The 18,921-nt window shown below is 44.1% G+C and overlaps 1 protein-coding gene across 1 annotated transcript in view; it reads right to left on the bottom strand.

Annotated features, from left to right (window-relative positions):
- The window catches only part of LOC147693352 (transient receptor potential cation channel subfamily M member 2-like), a 3,804,886-nt gene that overhangs the window by 2,894,677 nt on the left and 891,288 nt on the right, over nucleotides 1-18,921 (bottom strand). The window contains exon 10 of the mRNA XM_086935946.1: nucleotides 18,247-18,561. Within this exon, the coding sequence (XP_086792072.1) occupies nucleotides 18,247-18,561 (315 nt within the window). The remainder of the gene's footprint in view (nucleotides 1-18,246; nucleotides 18,562-18,921) is intronic.

Consider the following 18,921-nt stretch of genomic DNA (forward strand, 5'->3'; position numbering starts at 1 on the left):
AATCATTTAGCATGAATTAAAGCAAAATAAAGTTTCCATTCCCTAAATTCTATTTCCCTGACTAAAACTCTATTCACCTAATAAAATGATAACGTTTATTATCCTTACGTGCGCCAAGAGTCCGTCAGCACGTCATTCAGGAATCGGGAAGCAAGAACCCCCTCCTGCCTGTAGGGACAGTTTTTATACCTTACTTACTAGCTAATCTCTTCAAAAAGTACACTTTTCCTTGCCATCAGGGTTCCCATTGGTTGACAGATGTCAGTCCATCCCCATGTCATACTTTCCTGACCAAAACCGGGGCACATCATAAGCCCTTATTGTTCGTGGATTCCATCAATCTAGCTTCCTTGGAAAAGAAACATTTCACCGAACACAAAAACATTTTTACTTACTAATCTTGGCAGGGACTTCAGGCTTTCTGTCCTTGGTGCTCTTCTCCAAGAACATGCATAACTCGACCAAATCAGTTCCGTTTATTATTCCATTGCTTAGCAAGAAAACTCTTTTTTCTGCATGTGAGTGAAGGCTTCACTCTGGTCAAGTCTTGCACTTTTCAGCACTGCCAGTCAGCCATTTTCTAAGGCCCACTCGAAAACTAGTATTAAAAGAAACACAAGACAGTAATTAATTAAAGAATTGAGACCCATTCTGTTAACCTCCCCTTTTCTAAATATTAACCAAGTTAATTATGTTATCCAGCCAGGCACAAATAAGCACTGCTTCCTGTACGACGTGGGCCTGCATCTTTGGTGAGTTGCTCGAGGTCCTCGTGTGACTCCTCTGCCTACGGCCTATGGGTCCTCTTAAGGGTTTTCTTTGGCTTCAGTGGCTCCCCTCCTTGCTCGGGGCCTGCTCAGAGTCTCCTGCAATTGGTGAGTCCTTTGGACCTTGCTGGTCCCAACTTAGCTCCTTTATTGTTTACCACGTCTGTTGCTGCTGTCTAAGTATGTTGGTGTTCCTGCCAGACACCGACCCCTGGGTTCTCGACTTCCGACATGGGACAGTTGGTGAACGGCTCCTGGTCTTCCACAACGTCGCCTGTTCCTCACAGCTGCTGCAACAAGGTCACCGTCATTACTCCTGCATCTTCCAACATCAGTGGTCATTGCTCATCTGTACCTCCTGGTCACCTCTGAGTGGCATAGACTCTGTCCCCTCTGCTTGCAGGTTTTTCTCTTCAAGACTCCCACCACTGCCACCAATGTAGGAGGCTGGCTTATTATATGGTGCACACTTATTTAAGTGAAGCACCCTGCACTAATCCAGACATTTTCACATTTAAACATATATGTTACTCAATGAAGCAGCATGTATTCGTCTTATATACACATCTTTTTACAAAGATCGGTTTCACCAGCTCAAGCATGTCCAACATATTAGATTGATTTGAGAATTTCTTTATTTTTAATTTAAAAAAGTTGTGCGCATAACCAGAGTGCTATTGACCTCGTCCATGCCAAAAGATGTGCGGAAGGACTATGGGAGATGTTACCTGTGCAAAATAAGAAGATACACCCAACTCTAGTATGATACTAAATTTTGGTGCCCAAGTGTAAAAAACCGCCAACCAATTGTAAAGCTCATTCCAGCTTTAATGTTACCTACTGCGATTGATTGCAGAGCAAAATGTATGTGTGCCTGCACGATGTGATAAAAGTCTGAAATAAGAAGTGCCCAGGAACATAGTTAATATATGCGTTAGCCCAGCCTGTTGTAAAATTGTAGAGTGCAAATATCAAGGAGACTCATGAGTATCTTCGATGCTTAAAGCAAAAACTCGATAGAGCCTGATCCCCCTTTCTTTTGAAAAGTATTGTGATATCCGTTCAAGCTGCAAAGGGACAAACATATTATTCAAATGTTCTACTTGCCAAGACTATGCGCTACTGGGTTCTGCCTTGGTGCTTCGACGTTTCCTACCTTGTGCTTGATTCAGTAACGCCCGTCCTCTACGCTGACTATCTGGCGAGTGCAACTTTCCGGACTCTCGCACGGTCTTCTTATTTTGTTCCGCATTTCTGATTCGAGTGATGAAGCTCGAAAACAGACTAAGGTTCGTCCTTGTAATATGGATGTGGCCACTACAAAAGTAAGGCTAAAGCTCTATCCTAGAAAATACATTCCCAAAAAACAGTTGTAGCCAAAATTACTCATAATCATAAAGCCTACCATAAACAAATCCAAATGAAGCGGAAAATAACGTTAAAACGAGGGAAAATGCGAATACTACTGGTATGTGTGCCAGAATACCTATGTGGGGTATTCTTGTAGCTGAAATCTACAATGATTCAAAAAATGCAAAAAATGTTGTGCTCCATCAGAAACCCATTGCATATAAAATGGCAACTGCCACCTTACTGGAGGCATATCAGTCTGGTTACGTGTATGTGCAACGGTGGTATTGTATTGCAAATAATTACTAGAAACCAAAATTGATTACAGAAAGCAAATGAATGCAATCTTATCATTCAGCCCATAGGGTTTCACTGTGTTTAAATGCCTTATCCAAAAGGTTTCCCTTTGTGCCAACTGTTTGTGTGGGTCAACATGTGGTCGAACCAACAACTGGTCACTATCCCATTGGACACAGCGAGGCGGATAAGGTAACCTAAACGAAACAGGCATACCATACTGCCGGCATAACCCTGACTGCCACCGAGCATGCCTTCATTCTCGCCTCTCTCCCCTTAGGAAGCTTGACTCCCCGCCTGGACCTCCCTTAATCACCTAATTGATTCTAAAGATATGCCGGGTTGAATTGGTAAGGCTCCTAACTTAGAGGCAATTCCCCACAAGTCCCCGCTCCAATCCCTTCACCAGGACACAAGCACTCATCGTATAGCCCGGCAAAATTCCCCGCCGCCGCGTTACGAAGTCAAAACACCGCGGTCTCGCCTCTTCAACACACACCACCCAGGGCCGCTCAATCCAACCAATTTTAACATTCATTGCCGCACTTAGTCTTGCACAAACTGTTTTAAAACACACGCGTTGTCTTACGCGCCGCTCACTCCATCAAATCTTTATAGAACCATCACCGCACTCAGTATTTCACAAACTGCTTTAAAACACACTCGTTGTTTCGTGTGCAGGCCATCGACCTTTAATCATCCATCGCTCCACCGAGCACTGCACAATTGTTTCAAATACGTGTCGATTCCCACACAGAACCCCTCGGTCACACTGTTCAAATGTAGAGACATCCATCGTCGCACTTAGTAAATGCACAAAGTGTTATAACCACTCGTACCGATTCACACTCCTGGGCACCATTAGTAATCTAGGCCATCAACCCTTCGCTCTAGTTCCAACAAATCGCCGGAATGACCAGGGCACCACGTTGAATCACTCTCGCATAAAGTGCATAGTACTCTATGCGCTAAACACAAATGTTTTTTCTGATCACCCGTTAAAATGTTGTTTGCCGATTTCCACAACTATTGTTGACATGCTTTGAAGTATCACAGTGATCTTACGGAGTCACTGTCTTTTGTTTTTCCTTGTCTTCCTTTTTTCCCCCAGGCGGCAACCATAAACACCAGGCAATTGTATTATTAGTCCTGATGATGATCCCCTTTTATTAGGAGCTTGGGATCGAAACGTCGACTTTCTCAAACAAAGCCACAAGTTGACCATTATGTATACTGATTGTGGTTTTTGTTGGTGAGAGCTTGCTATATCATTTTCAAATTAAGTGCAAGCCACCTTTGCTCCAAGGTATTGCCTTTCTATTGTTTGTCTCACAGTATTTCTCTCCCTCACTACCTTTCCCTTATACCAGGTACAGGACTGTGCCTTGTTGTAATTGTGTGTACGTCTATTTTTGCTCCTATTTTACAATTGAACTAATAAATTTCCATGTCCGGCTGGGCATGTGAAAAATATATATAGCACTTATCCAAGTCTAATTATTTCTTCCCTTATTCCTTGCATGCTGAGGACCATTTTTTTTTGTAATACTAAAGCTTTTGCTGTGTCATTGCCAGTTTTAATAGTCAAAAGCATCTCATAGATATGTTTTCCAAACAAACAACCCCATCGAAAGCCATGTCCAATATCTTGTTTGGATCTCAGGCCTGAAGGTAGTGGCTTTTAACCATTCTTGGCGATGCAACATTGCAGTGCCAACTAGCTGCCAAAAACCTATGTTGGCTATGTTCATTGCACAGTCGATGGTTTCTGATTCTGCTCAATAGAGTCTTTGTAGTTTCTTGCATTTTATCTTCCGGGATGAGGTATAACATAGAGGCCTTGTCAGACCCCATTGGATGGTCATACCAGCCAATGATTGCTCGGGCGTTGGCTGCCCGAACTGTGACTGCTGCCATGCTGGAAAAGTGTCTCCCCATAATATCCAATCTGCGTACCTCCTTATCAGGCGGGGTTGTGCAGGGAGTGGCCGGATTCTCAGAGCTTTTCTGTGCTGCCTCCAAAATGACTAAATTCGTTCTTGATAGACCTGTGAGGCAGGGCGGAAAATCCTCTGGAGCCCTGTATTTATTGAAAATCCAAGTGAGCACTGGTGATATCATAGCCATTGCTTTTATAATTTTTACTCCCTCCTGCCAGATGTAAGTTTTTCTTGTTTCCTCTTTGAAGTCATACAGGAAGTAGTATGTGTGCTTAACCGTCATTGGCAGATGGAACCTGGTGGTTTCCCTGTCCATTAAATTGTGAAACCCTCCAATGTTTTTGGGAGGTGAGTCCGCTGGGTGATGTGGAGAAGGAGAGGGAGTGGCGAAAATAGAGTAGTCCCAAGGATCTGTCAGTGGTAGAGGATCCAGGATCTTCTCTTCTACTCTTTCCTCATCTGAAGAAGACAAACCTTCTGTGGGAGGTGCCACTATTAGCGGGCAAAGTGTGATCCTAGGTGTCGCTGGTGGTGGAAAAGTTGGTGTTCTTGGAGGTTCCGACTGAGGAGGTTGTGGTTTTGGTTAGTCACCCTGAGGTGAAAACTTCTGTCTGTAATCGGCCAGCATTGCTTGAAAGTCCTGGATGAGAGAAGGTGGCAGGAGTGACATGTTCCTTGGACGAGGCTCAGGTAGGAAGCCATATTGGTAATGATGTGGTGGGGCTATATATGGCTGATAATATTGCTCTTCATCCTCGTAACCATCATCTTCCTCCTTTCACTTGACATGTAACTCAGATGGGCTACAAGCTACACCATATACTCCATAGTCTTCTTTGTCTAGCAAATGCGTAGGAGGCAAAGTTGATACCTTTCTAATTGAAGTTACCTCTGGCCACAGAAAGGTTTTTATCATTTTAGTAATATTTTCCATCGTCGACGGTGGCGTCGACGGCACTGTACTCATTAGTGCCGGAAAGTCCTTCAACTAGGGTATCGGCGTGGACGGTATCGGCGTTGACAGATCGTCAATGGGGTCTTCGTAGAAGGGGTTTCATCGATGGAATTGGAGCGCCTGACTTTTATACATCCTGCTTGGTGGGCCAATTGCCAAGGCTTTTCTACTGGTTAGGGGGCCGAAATCTGCAAGAAATAGCATACACAATCCAAATGATAGACCGAGGTAAACTACATGCACGTTTGTTTCCAGGGAGTACAACCCCACAAAGGGAGCGATTAAATACCCAACGCATACCTCTTCATATGCCCCAAATATTTCAATTTTAGGAATACCAGCTAACACCGGCACAGACAAAGCGCAGAATCTTGCAGTGGGCGCAAGAAGGAGTTTCCGAAATCGGAGATCTGTTTGGGGATGGAATGTTATCACATACTGATTTTGTTCATGAACAGAGAGTTTCGGGGTCACTTTTTTTAGTGCATGCCAGTCTGTCATGTTTCATCAAACAACACTGGGCACTACAGGGGATGGAATCTGACTTAAATGAATGTGTACACTTAATATATCTCATGGGTACAGGGGGGGGGGTCACTTAGTCAGATGGCTCTATCAAGGGCTTCAATCACATCAACCAACTCCTTTAGTAATGGTGCGAAGCAAGTGGGGAAGAGATATACAAAGACAATTAACGGAAGGAATGGAAGGCAGTAATTGAATATCCTAAGCGGGTGACCGGAAGCACACCAAACACCTACATGCTATCTACCCCAACATTACAGCAGCCTCCCGCCATGGCACCGATCAAGACGCAGACCTACTACACATGATATGGACCTGCCCCACTTTGCAGCTACTGGAATCAGTCACAACCGCCTTAACCGCCTTGGGTGAAATGGCTCGGCATTCTGTTGAAACATGCATACTCGGACTATACGCTCGATGGAAGGGGCGGGAAGTACACACCAAATTTATAGATTTAGCACTAATCCTGGCGAAAAGGGTTATCAGAAGGAGATGGAAATCATCAGAGCCCCCCCCCCCCTTTCCAAGATTCAGGTATGGAAAGAGGAAGGTGAGATATGGGACCAGCAGAAAGTGGAGCCCTTCGACGATAAGAACGCAAGGGACTTCGAAAGAGACCCATAGCAATGCAATGGGACCTAATCCTAATATCCTTTCAAGTTTTAGATATACCCCATTATATAACCTCGCACCACCTTATACTGCACCTAGATAACACAAAAGCCGCAGATCCTCCCATAAGAAATACATATTCCCACTCATAGAATCTACTGTCAGCACAGAAACATACGGCTCCTCAAGCACCCTGAACTTTACACGAAGAGCCACACTCGCCCTAACTCAAGATAATAGAACCGCTATACAGAATTGGTCCACTAGTGCGACACTTTGAAGTCATTGCCCGTCAGCGTGGGGGGAGGAGGGCAATTAGTTACTATAATGGTTTGGTCTGTTTATAATTCACGTGCCTTTATGATTTTGAATCAGCTATGTTTGAACCTCAGCCAGGGTCACGGTGGCCCCGCGAACGGAGATGTTGTAATTTTATCCGCAGTGCACTGTGAACTATTGTGCCTTGATACCTTGATGTAGAAATATTTTTTCACATGATTGACATGAAAATATTCCTACATGATGCTCAAAGGCTTGTACTTGTAAAACTTATCATAAATGCTGAATAAAATATGTATTAAAAAAAGAAGGAAATAAGTCTGTTCAGAAGGCATTCCAGGATGTCCACATGTATTGCAGTTCTGACTAGTGCATAATATACTGCATTCCAGGATATTTCCCCCAACAGTTTCATCAACAAAAAACTGGGAAATGTATGGGGGGAGGGGGAGACCTTGGAAATAAAGTCAGAACATGTGGAAATCGATGCAGTAAACACTGATATTGCATGTTATGCCTAATCCCGACCTAGAAAACTTAGAAAAGGAGGTATTTACCAGTAAAATACTCCACCCCAGAATAATGGTATTGCTGTAAACCACCATTCCCAAGTACTCTAAATTGAGCTCATAGACTTCATTCTGTTTTTCTGCAAATAGTATGAGCAAATACTAGAAACATTTAAAGTATTCCAAACCTTATATTCTAATGTAGATCTGAAAAGTCTTCGTAAATGCCTCAATTGCAGATTTTACTACATTTAGAGTTAGAAACTTCTTCTACAGAAGGAGTGGCAGCACTAAGGTAAATGGCTTAGGGCATTTTCAGTTCTTACAGTTAGTATGGCATTATCCCACACAGAAAGCGGTGGCGAGGAGTGCTTGCAGTCAAAAACATTACATTTCACCCTAGGTAAGAAAGGAAACCTCTTTGATGTCTCTCCATCTTATCCATGGGCCACCACCACACAATCATCCCAAGGATCCGGCTGGACAAGTTTCGCCAGGGCTGAGTCAGCACTGAAATTATGCAGGGCAGGCTGAAGTTTCGTACTGAGAGGAAATTTAAAAATAAACTATTGTTCTGTGACAGAACACTAACGTTCAGTAATATCATTAAGCACACGTCACTGATGTATTAAGCATGGTCCTATCCCAAATCCACCTTCTTTTACTGTGGAAGAACATCTTAATTTTGACATCTGAGCAAAACTGAGCAGTACGTGTGATATCACCGTTGACAATGGTTATTACTGCAGGATTTCAGTAGGGTTTAGCATTGTGAGCAAATATATTGGCAAACAGATGTTTTAAAATATTTACTAGTTTTGGGTAAAAAAAATGTTTTTGCTTTCTGTTATCACACCTAATGGCTGATGGTACAGGACTCGGGCAAATGCAGAGAAGTGAGACAAATATATAAGTGGAGGGGACTGGTTGGTTAGGTGATTTCACTATGTACTCGACAATGGATTCATGGATTTGGGTTGTGATCCTGGTGGAATGATAGGATGATCTGTACCACTTTTTCAGAAGTCCAAATAAAGTCCTACAACATAAAAAATATATATATATTATGGTCTTCCTGTGTCTGCGAAAATGCCGGGGATTATTCACGCGTTTATGTCTATCAATGAAGAGCCTATGATGCAGAACGTATTTTTATTTGTGTGCAACATCTCAATGACAGAATGTTATGTATAAACAAATTGTCACATTTTGTTCTGTATAACATGTCCAAAGCAGTATAAGAAAACAAGTTACTTACCTGTAACTTCAGTTATCCAGTATTGGCATCTTTCATAGATTCACATGCCTGAATCATTCCCCGTCGCCGAGGTGAAAGTCCCACGGTACATAAAAAAGCAGTGGCAAAAGTAAATTACAGTAGTAGGCCCTAGAGAAAGGCTGAGGCCTAGATTGTAGTAGCCTATCTACCTCATTATGCTAAAAATACAAAAGTCTTTGTTCCAACCAATCAGCTCACAGCACCCTCTAGAACCCTCTCTGCAGAGCCAGTTCTCCTCAGATTTTCGTTAGCACAAGTGGAGAATAAGTATCCCCAACTAGAGAACTGACTCTCTGGGGAGGAGGGTGGGTGCATGTGAATCTATGAAAGATACCAATACTGGATAACTCAAGTTACAGGTAGGTAACTTGTTTTCTTATCCAGTATTGGGGTATCTTTCATAGATTCACATGCCTGAATCAGAGTAGCAAGCAGTAAGCCAGGTAAGAGTCGGTTGCGAATAGTGGCAGACTTATACTGATACATTCCTAGTGATATCGTTAACAACTAACAAGTGTGAAACAATAACTATCACCCTTATATACCTATCCGTTAGAAAACATCAGAAAGGATGTGTAACATTAAACGTATTAACAGCCAACTTGAAATGCATTTATCTACACATGAATATGCATATAAATAGAAAACACGTTACCTGAAGATTTCTTCAAACAACCAAATGTCGTAAGACGGCTTGACCAACTGCTGCATGTTGTTGGCTTGTCAATTATTGACAGTAATGTCATGTAAACGTGTTGACATTCTTCCATGTTGCAGCACGGCAGATATTCTCCAGCGTCACTCCTGCAAATAAGGCTGTAGACGCTGCTACAGCTCTTGTGGAATGAGCCTTGACATTTCTTGACAATGGTCTGTGTGACTTGACATGTCCATCTGGAAATTGTGGCTTTTGTGACAGCTGCCCCAGCGTAGTTGGGCCGTAAGCCACGAATAACTGATCAGATTTTCTGACGGTGTAGGAGAGTAGGGTCTGCTTTCCTATGGTCACCCCAATTTTTTATCTTTTTGCTTCACTGGTTTTCGACTTAATGTGGCTGTGGGCCTGCTAATCAGACCCACAGCCTGCTGTTCCGTCTCTAATTTCACATCCATGTACTTTAGGTACATAACCAATTGGACCTTATCAGCCCCTGTACAGTGTACTATAGGTACCCAGGGCATAGGTGCATCCAAGGCCTACCAGGGGCTGCAGCATATCTTTTGCCACCCCTGGCTGGCTATCCAAACTGACACAACTGGCTGATCACTCAGCTGTGGCAAGGTGGTGTAATCACTCCTTGCTTAGATATAGTATACCTATATCTAAACCTATTTCTGGACACATATACACATATAAGTCACTCCTATGGCAGGCCTTAACAATCCTGGAGGCAGAGTGCTTGGTTTTATGTGAGATGGTGCTCTAGCATGAGCTGAGCCTGTCTGCAGCTTTCGGAACCAACTCCCTTAGCCGTTCTGGGATATTACCATACCATATACTCTTTAGTGCATTATAATCCTCGCGGTTACTTGCTAACTTTGGTTTGGCTTTATCAAAACATGTCTTGTAAGGTGTCATACGCGTTGGAATACTACCCCCTCGGCAGTTCTGGATACGGGGGTGGCATTCCACCCTTCTAGAGGGAGAAGACATGTTACTTTGCTTAAACACGGTTAAATCTAACCAGAGCCACAGCATCACAAAATGGATGCTGCTGCCACAGACTCGAGTCTGGCCACCTGCTGCTGACCAAATAAAGGTAGGAGCTGTGCCAATGCAAACCAGATCATCCTGACTGAAACTTTGAAACGAAACTCTGGACACTTCAACATCCTACTCAACGTAGAAGACTGAAGAATCTCCATTGTGGTCAAGGAGTGGCCACCCTGTGCAAGCAGGCACCATCAGCGCATCGAGACTTCCTTTGCCGTTGCTCCCGCCGGAGCTCGAACGACAGAGACCGACAAGACCTGGACTTCCAGACTTCCAACAGCCCGATCCACAGTCCTAGCAAAGCTTAGACCCGTGGAGGCGACGTGAGACCGGCCATCTTGAAAAGTCGACGATGTGCTTTATGTGCATCTCCCGAGGCTCCCTCGACGCTGTGCTTTGGGGTTTGAGAAGCCCCAGCCCGAGCAGCCTGTGCTCCAAAGATCACCTCTCCACACTCTCCGAGTGCTGCGTGGGGCCCCTTTGCACTTTTCCTGCTCGACGCATTGTCCGGTCGCTTGCCCGTTTGCTAGTGGCCTCTGAGATGACGAACCATCAAAACTACACTGCTGGTCTGGTTGCTCCAGACTGGCCCCAGCTCCCCTGAAAAGGAGCCATCGATCCGACCTTCCCGGTCCAATCAAGAACACATCTTCGAGTCCTGCGTGGGTTGCCTTTGCCAAGGCTTGGTGACTCCGAATCAAGTACCGACACCGCCGCCAGAAAGAGCCTTTGTGGGACAGCTCGTGTTCACCAGCTGGTCACCCTCGATCCTTCCTGGTCCACGTGGCAGCGGAGACAAACACCTCAACATCACCTGATCGCAACCCGACATTGCCTGGTTCCGTCCTGGTTCTATCCTGGTCTCTGGCTAGTGACCCAGACACTGTCCCCTCTGCTTTCAGGTACTCTACATCTTCGATGCACCCTTGGATCCAAGCGGACTCTTCCCTCCTGGTCGCCTGCAGCATCTTCATCTCCAGGCTCCATAGAACTTCACGACGAAACCCGACACCCTTTGGCACCTTTGCACCCGCTTCCTGTGGGTGAGGTAACAATATAACTCCGGTGCTCCTAGAGTGGATTACACCTTTAGTGTCCTAGTTTTAAGTAGCTAAGTTCTAGTCCAGTCGGAAGTCTCCGAAACCTAACACTTTCTGATTTTTACGCACCATTGACTTGTATGGTAAACGTGGTTGCCTATAGATACTGCACCCGTATCCTTTGGGCCTCTCCCGACCTAACCTTTGTTAGTCCAGTGTAGGCCCAGCAATTCCCAAGGCCCTAGGCCTGTTTATTGTTCGTGACGTGGTACTTATACCACTTTCTTAATATATGGTTTGAGTGCCCACCCGGCCTATCCATAATTGTGCAGCTTATTGTATGTTATACTGTGTTCTTTATTTAACGCTTGTGCTTCTGTGCTCATAAAGAGTATAGGGGATTATTCTAGAAATAAATACATATATTTTGTAATATATAACTTGTGTGGTGTCCTTTCATTTGGTATTTAAAGGTATTGCATATGGTAAAGCAGCTGGCTTCACATGCCCTCTTGAGTTTAGCCTAAGACTGCTTTTGGATAGCTGGTCTATAAGGTTGACTTACAACCAATCACCATAAGGGTCGTTTGGACTGGTGCAAGGTGCTCACTAGAATAGTGAACACCATATACCAGGCCAACTTCTCACAGACGGTCTTTGTTCTCTGTAAGTAGAACTTCAAACATCGTTTGATGTCCAAGGAATGCAGCATTCTTTCTGCTGGTGTAGCTGGGTTTGGAAAGAAAACTTTCAATTTAATTGGCTCATTTAAATGAAATTGTGATGAAACCTTGGGTATAAATGTTGGATTCGTTCGAAGAGTGACGCAATCCTGTGAGAAATGCAGGAAGGGTTCATTAATAGGGAACGTTTGTATCTCACTTACTCTTCTGGCCGATGTCAAAGCTAGAAGTAGGGCAACTTTCAATGTGAGATACTTGAAGTCGGCTTTGTGAATAGGTTTGAATGGATGCTTCATCAGCTGTGACAGAACCGTATTGAGTTCCCATTACAGCCGGGAAGGTCTAACTGGAGGATAAGCTCGGAAAAGTCCTCTCATGAATTGTTTAATTAAAGATGAAATAATAGTGAAGGAATGTTAGCAACCTTCCTGAATCTAGATAGAGTCGCTAGGTGCACCTTTATCGATGAAAAAGAAAGGCCAGAGAGAGCTAAATGTAGCAGATAAGGAAGAACTTCTTCAGCGGGAGCATCAATCGGGTGTACATTATTGGAGACACACCAAGAGCAAAACCTTTTCCATTTAAGATGGTAAGTCTTCAATGTGCTCTGAGTTTGCGACTTCTTTAAGATGTCCCGGCAATCCGGTGGAATCTGAAGGTGGCAAAACTCTAAGAAGTCAGGAGCCATACGTGCAATTTTAGAGATTGAGGATCTGGGTGAAGAATCTGTCCCTCGTTCCGTGACAGTAGTGTTGGAGACGGAAGAAGACAAAGTGGACAATCCTGAAAACAGCATGAGTTCCTGAAACCAGTACTGGCGTGGCCATCTGGGAGCAATTAGGATTAACCAGCAACTCTCCAACTTCATCTTGCGCAACACCCTTGGTATCCACGGGATCGGAGGAAAGCATAAGCAGAAATCCCTAACCATCGCATGGACAGGGCATCCCCCCTTGATCCCTGTTGAGGATATCTGCTGGCGTAAAACCAGCATTTTTTGTTCTACTGTGTTGAAACAAGTCCAACATTGGCTTGCCCCAAGTCTGGAACACTCGGTGTAATTGGGCTTGGTCCAACTCCCACTCGTGGCAGTCTGACAGGGATCTGCTGAGTTTGTCCGCTAGAGTATTGAGCTTCCTGCGACAGCGTCATCGATCTTCTTCCTCCCTGTTTGTTCACGTAGAACATGCTACTGGAATTGTCGGTTCGGATCAACACCGAAGATCCTGCGATTCTGGGGAGGATGCTTGCAAAGATAGGAAGATGGCCCTCAATTCCAGACTGTTGATGTGACGCTGTCTGTATTCTTGAGTCCATTTGCCTTGGACTTGTAAATCTTCGAGATGACCTCCCCATCCCTCCATGGACGCATCCGTTGTTAGTATGAAGTCTGGAGGTGTCTGTACAACGCTGAGCCCTTGCCTCAGATTGCGTAACTGCGACCACCATGCCCAGAGTAACTTTGATAATTTCTTCGAAGGAACCTGCCGCCTGTTTCCATTGTAGATGTAGTTCTTCTTGCAGAGGTCGCATTTTGAGGCGTGCCAATGGGATGAGATTTATGGCTGAGGAACACATTCCAAGGAGTGAAGCGAACAGATTTCTGCAAACGGATTTGTCTCTCTTGAGACAAGAATGCCTTGCATTGTATTGTGTCCAGACGTGCTCCTATGAAAGGCAGGACCTGTCTTGGAAGTAGTTCAGATTTGCTTGTGTTCACAGTTAGACCCAGAGATGCAAAGAGAGCACGACAGTTTGTCATGGCATCCTGAACACTGTTCTTTGAAGGACCTTTGATTAGCCAATCGTCCAAGTACGGGAACACCTGGATTCCCCAAGATAGCAACGTTGCTGCTACCGGGGCCAGCCACTTTGTGAATATCCTTGGTGCCGATTTGAGGCCGAATGGTAGTACTTTGAATTGATAGTGGACGCCAGCCACAGTGAATTGGAGATACCTTTGTTGCTTGGGATGAATGGGTTTGTGGAAGTATGCATCCTCCATGTCCAAGGAAGCCATAAAATCTCCCTCGTTCAGGCAGCTTAGAATCTCTGAAAGGGTGACCATGCGAAAACCCTGTTTCTTGAGGAACTTGTTCAGGCTGCGCAGGTCTAGAATTGGTCGCCATTCCCCCGATTTCTTCTTTATAAGGAAAAAACGGGAATAGAAACCTGTCCCTCTCTGTTAAACCGGGACATTTTCTATGGCGTTCTTGAGGAGCATGGCATAAACCTCCATGAACAATAAGTGAAGATGAGGGGAACAGTTGGAGGCTTGGTGACAAACTCTAGGGTGTGTCCATGCTGTACTAGGTCTAACACCCACTGATCGGAGGTCATTTTTTGCCACTGTTGATGGAAAAGAAATATTTACGCGCCCACAGGGAAGGGAGGAAGTGTGGTTTGCGCCCGGATGAACTCACTTGTTTTTGTGATTATCTCGCCCTTGATTGTTGGAGCTTCGGCAGCCTCCTTGGCGAGAGAAACCAGCTGTATTCGATTTTCGGTAAGAAGAATGATAATCCTGCCGGTAATGGGAGTGATATTGTCTGCCCTACTGATGGTAACTTCCTCTAGAGGAGTAGCCACGTCCTCTAGCACCTCTGAAAGAACCTCGTTTGTACTGCAGGGAACCTAACGACCTTGTGGTATGTGTCCATTTTGATTGCCTGGAGGGCTTCTTCAATATGTTTCCCAAATAGAGACTAGCCGTCGTAGGCCATGTCCAAAATTTTCAGTTGAACCTCTGGCCTAAAGGTAGTAGCTTTCAGCCAACCCTGACGTCTGAGGACGGCATCCCCAGCCAATTGCCTGAAATTCGTGTTAACGATATCAAGGGTGCAGTCGATAGTCTCTGAAGCTGCGCGTTGTCCCTCCATCAAGATCTTACGAGCTTTCATCTGTTTGTCCTCTGGGATCAAGTCAATGAAAGTAGCCATATCCGACCACATTTGGCAATCATAGCGCCCTATGATCGCCAACGAATTTGCTGCCCTGATCGAGAACTTTTTACCGATAAGGTCGAGGCGACGTCCCTCCTTATCTGGTGGTGAAGTGATGGGCATGGCTGGGTTCTTCGACCTTTGCTGTGCGGCCTGTGAAATGACCAAGTCTGGCCTCGGGAGACCCACGAGGCAGGATGGGCTGTCGAGTAGAGCGCAATATTTCTTATCAATCCGTAAGGTAGCACGGCGGGCACGGAGGCAGGATTTTTCATTATTTTGATGCCTTCTTTCCATATGTAATCTATTATGGGAATTGTTCTGGAAATCTTTCTAGTCTCCTCCTTGAAATCATGTAGGAAACAATCAATTTGTTCCACTGTTACTGGGAGCTTGAACCTGCTCGCAGACTTTTAATGAGATTATGAAATCCATCTATGTCCTCTGGTGGTGAGTCAGATGGCTGTGGAGTTGGTGGAGATGGCATGGGGATAATATAAGAATCCCACGGATCCAAAGGAGGATTCTCCGGAATTTCGCCTTCTTTTACTTCTTCGTCCGAAGATGTATCCAGCGTACGATGAGGCGGAACAGGCTGTTGAGTCTCCGTGACCGGAGACATGGGCGCTGGAGATTCAGGCTGAGGTATAGGGTCTGGTACTGCCGCAGGAGTAGGCGGTGAAATGACCTGCTGCGGTGGAAATCGCTGCCTGTAATCAGCCAACATGGCTTGCAGGTCCTGGATGAGGGTAGGAGGCAGATGGCTGGTATCTGCAGTCTGTGAATGACTTGAATGATGAGGAACCACAATATCCTCTTGATAGAATGTTCAATGTAATCCTCCTCATCCTCTTCTTGACATTTTATGATTAATTCAGAAGGATGGCGAGCTACTCCGAAAGCTCCTTCATTCTCGTCATCATCATAATCTCCTTTCTCATCTTGAGTGTAAGTGGCGAGATATAAGAATATTCTTGCCTCTGGAGGGACCTGAGTTGGAAACTCTTAGATGAAATACGCATTGAAAATGTTTGTATCGCCGCTAAAGATTTAGTGGAAGCGGCTTCAGTTGCTGTAGATGGTGTGGTTGTCAATGGAGGCATTGGTGTCATCAATGGGCTCTTCATTTTCGTCGTCGACGGTGTGGTCGACAGAGGCATCGTCGACGGACTCGACGTCGACGGGATCGTCGTCGACAGGCTTGATTTCTTAGTCGACGAGGCAGTCGTCGTCAACGGCATGGATGATGACTTCATTGAACAACGGAGGTGCCGTCGACGGAATTTTCGTCGACGAGTGTTTCTTCGACGATGAGGCTCTCGTCGACGGATTGTCGACGATCGTCTTTTTAGTCACAATGGAAATCCTAGTTGACAGGATAGACAAGGTGATAGCTGTAGTAGAAACAGTCGCCGTCGACGAAGGAGCTGAAGATGTAACAGAGATCGTCGATATAGGGAAAGCTGAAGAGACGGAGCAGCTTTTTCTCACGTTTTGAGGGATTGATGTTTAGAGTCCTTGAGAGCAGAAGGTCCTGAAGAAGTTGAAGGAGATCTTTGAGAAGGACCAGAAGTGGAGTGGGAGGTCTTTAATTGTTTTCTCCCCTCACTTGATGAACTCTCCTGAGATCTTGCTCTCTTGCTAGATTTTGAAGCTCTGTCATCATCATCATCAGTGCTGGAAGATTTGAGCAATAAAAGGAATCTAGCCTCCCTAGCCCTTAAGGTTTTAGAAGGGAAGGTTTGGCAAATCTTACAATTCTTTGCCTCATGCTTTGGTTAGAGGCAATAAATACAGTCCTTATGCTGATCATCAACATGGACTGTCTTTTTCTCTCATATTCTGCAAGGCCTGAACAAGGCCTTCTTGTCTGACATCCTGAAGGAAAAACTGAATAGGCACTCAGGGAGACTCCCTTCCACACATCGTGCGGTGAAAATCTGAGGAGAACTGGCTCTGCAGAGAGGGTTCTAGGGGTGCTGTGGGCTGATTGGTTGGAACAAAGACTTTGGTCTTTTTAGCTTAATGAGGTAGATAGGCTACTGCAATCTAGGCCTCAGGCCTTTCTCTAAGGCCTACTACTGTAATTTACTTTTGGCACTGCTTTTTTATGTAACGTGGGACTGATTCAGGCATGTGAATCTATGAAAGATAACCCACTACTGGATAAATGCAAATTTACTGTCAGAAACCCTTCTTTTCATTCAAACTAATTTTTGCTCGGACACCTTATTTTCGTGAATTTGTTCATTTTTGTCTCTTCTAGATCACTTTGCACACTTGCTCTTTTTCTGCCAGAGTTTATTTAAAAATCATTTTGCTTTTTTCTTCTAAGCTCATTGGAATATTTTCATTTGCAGCAAGCTTGCTTTAAAACTCTTGGCTTGGCACATTTGCAGTTTTAGCTTATCAGACAATCTCAACATGCACATATTTTAAGGTCTCTCAGGGTACACATTGTTTTCTTGTGCATATCATGTTGTTACTTATTCTAAATGATTTGAATATTTCATTATGTCTTTCTAATCTGGTTTAATTACTGTTCATTTAGACAATTTATGTGAAGTGTGCTTGCATCTAACTTTATGTTTAGTACTTCTCTTACTGGTTTTTATCACTGCTGTGCTGGTAATTATATTTACTGAATACATATAGTATGACACAAGATGGAGAGCCTTTGCTAATTTATTTATGGTAGAATTTCTGAATCAACTTAGCCCCCCACTGGTCATTCAGATTGACACATTTTGATGGAAGTATTGAAATTGTTTTACTTCACCTCTCACCTAATGCCAGGCTTAGAGACCACCAGGAAAGGTGAAGCCTAAGACCCTGAAAGATTTTGTTTTAGTTTGTTTTGGCATATGTCAAATTACATCTTTCTGTGGAAGTCCTTACTGCTTGGGCTAGCTACGACGAGCGAACTTCCACACATCTGATTACTTTTTTGAATTCACATTATTTTTACTTGGTGGAAGCTCAAGCACAGCTCACAATAAGGCTATGATATAACTACCCCTAGTTTAACCATCCTATAACCTAAAACCACAATTCAATTTACTGAAAACAATACTGTAGCATAATGGCGTGATTCATGTAGAAGTCAGTCACAATCTATGGAAGAAATTGAGGGCTTTTCTGATGACCCAATTGGAACCCTTGCTTAATATTTATTCAACAAAAGAGTAGAGGTTGTCAAGACCTTCCATCTATGTCCTAAGGGTTTCTCAAAAAGCACCCTACCAATATTACTGAGTAGTTAGCAAGCTCCATCATCAATTGCAAAAGGCATTTATGTGTTAACATTTGATATCATAATAAATAATGTATCAGCAGAAACTGGTTATGTACCTGGGATGTGATGTCGACAGCGGTTTGTGGTTCTGTTGTGAAGTAAAGGGGTGCTGGGAGTTTGCCTAGTAAGCTTTTCAGAGCTTCTTCAACGTGGTGGAGATTGACACCTTGCTGATTCTCATTTTGGTCCTTCCTGATTTTCTCCAGTTTCTGATGGAAGAGGAAGGTTGGTTCTATGGTGTTATACAGGTGGGTCAGAGTTTCCCTTGTCACATATTTCTGCAAGCTGACACCTTGATCCAAGAAAAGCTGCACAAAATTTGGCTTATCTTCCTTCAGAGCAATCGTTAGAACAGGGTACAAGTCTTCAACCTGTAAAAATTAAACAGATAATCCATTATTCATCAGGGTAGCATTTGTGTCTGCATGCATTCGTATATTGATTGATATAGAGAGCTATGTGAAAAGCTGTACACAGAACATTCTATTAATGGAAGCAGCTGGGGTTAAATGAGGAAAAGATGTATAGGTGGTAACTGGGAGACAATTCAATTGGGGAGTTGATATTATACTAGACAAAAACAACATCAAAAGATAGAGAATGTTCTTTTGACAATTATTGCAGGACAGTCAGTGCCCAATGGAAGTTGTGCATTCACTACTTCTAGATTAAATTGCACACACTATCTCTACTATCCAAGGGTCGTTCTCCTGTGCAAAAATGTAGACAAA

This window comes from Lissotriton vulgaris, chromosome 8 (genome assembly GCF_964263255.1).
Source record: "Lissotriton vulgaris chromosome 8, aLisVul1.2, whole genome shotgun sequence".
NCBI classification, from domain to species: Eukaryota; Metazoa; Chordata; class Amphibia; order Caudata; family Salamandridae; genus Lissotriton; species Lissotriton vulgaris.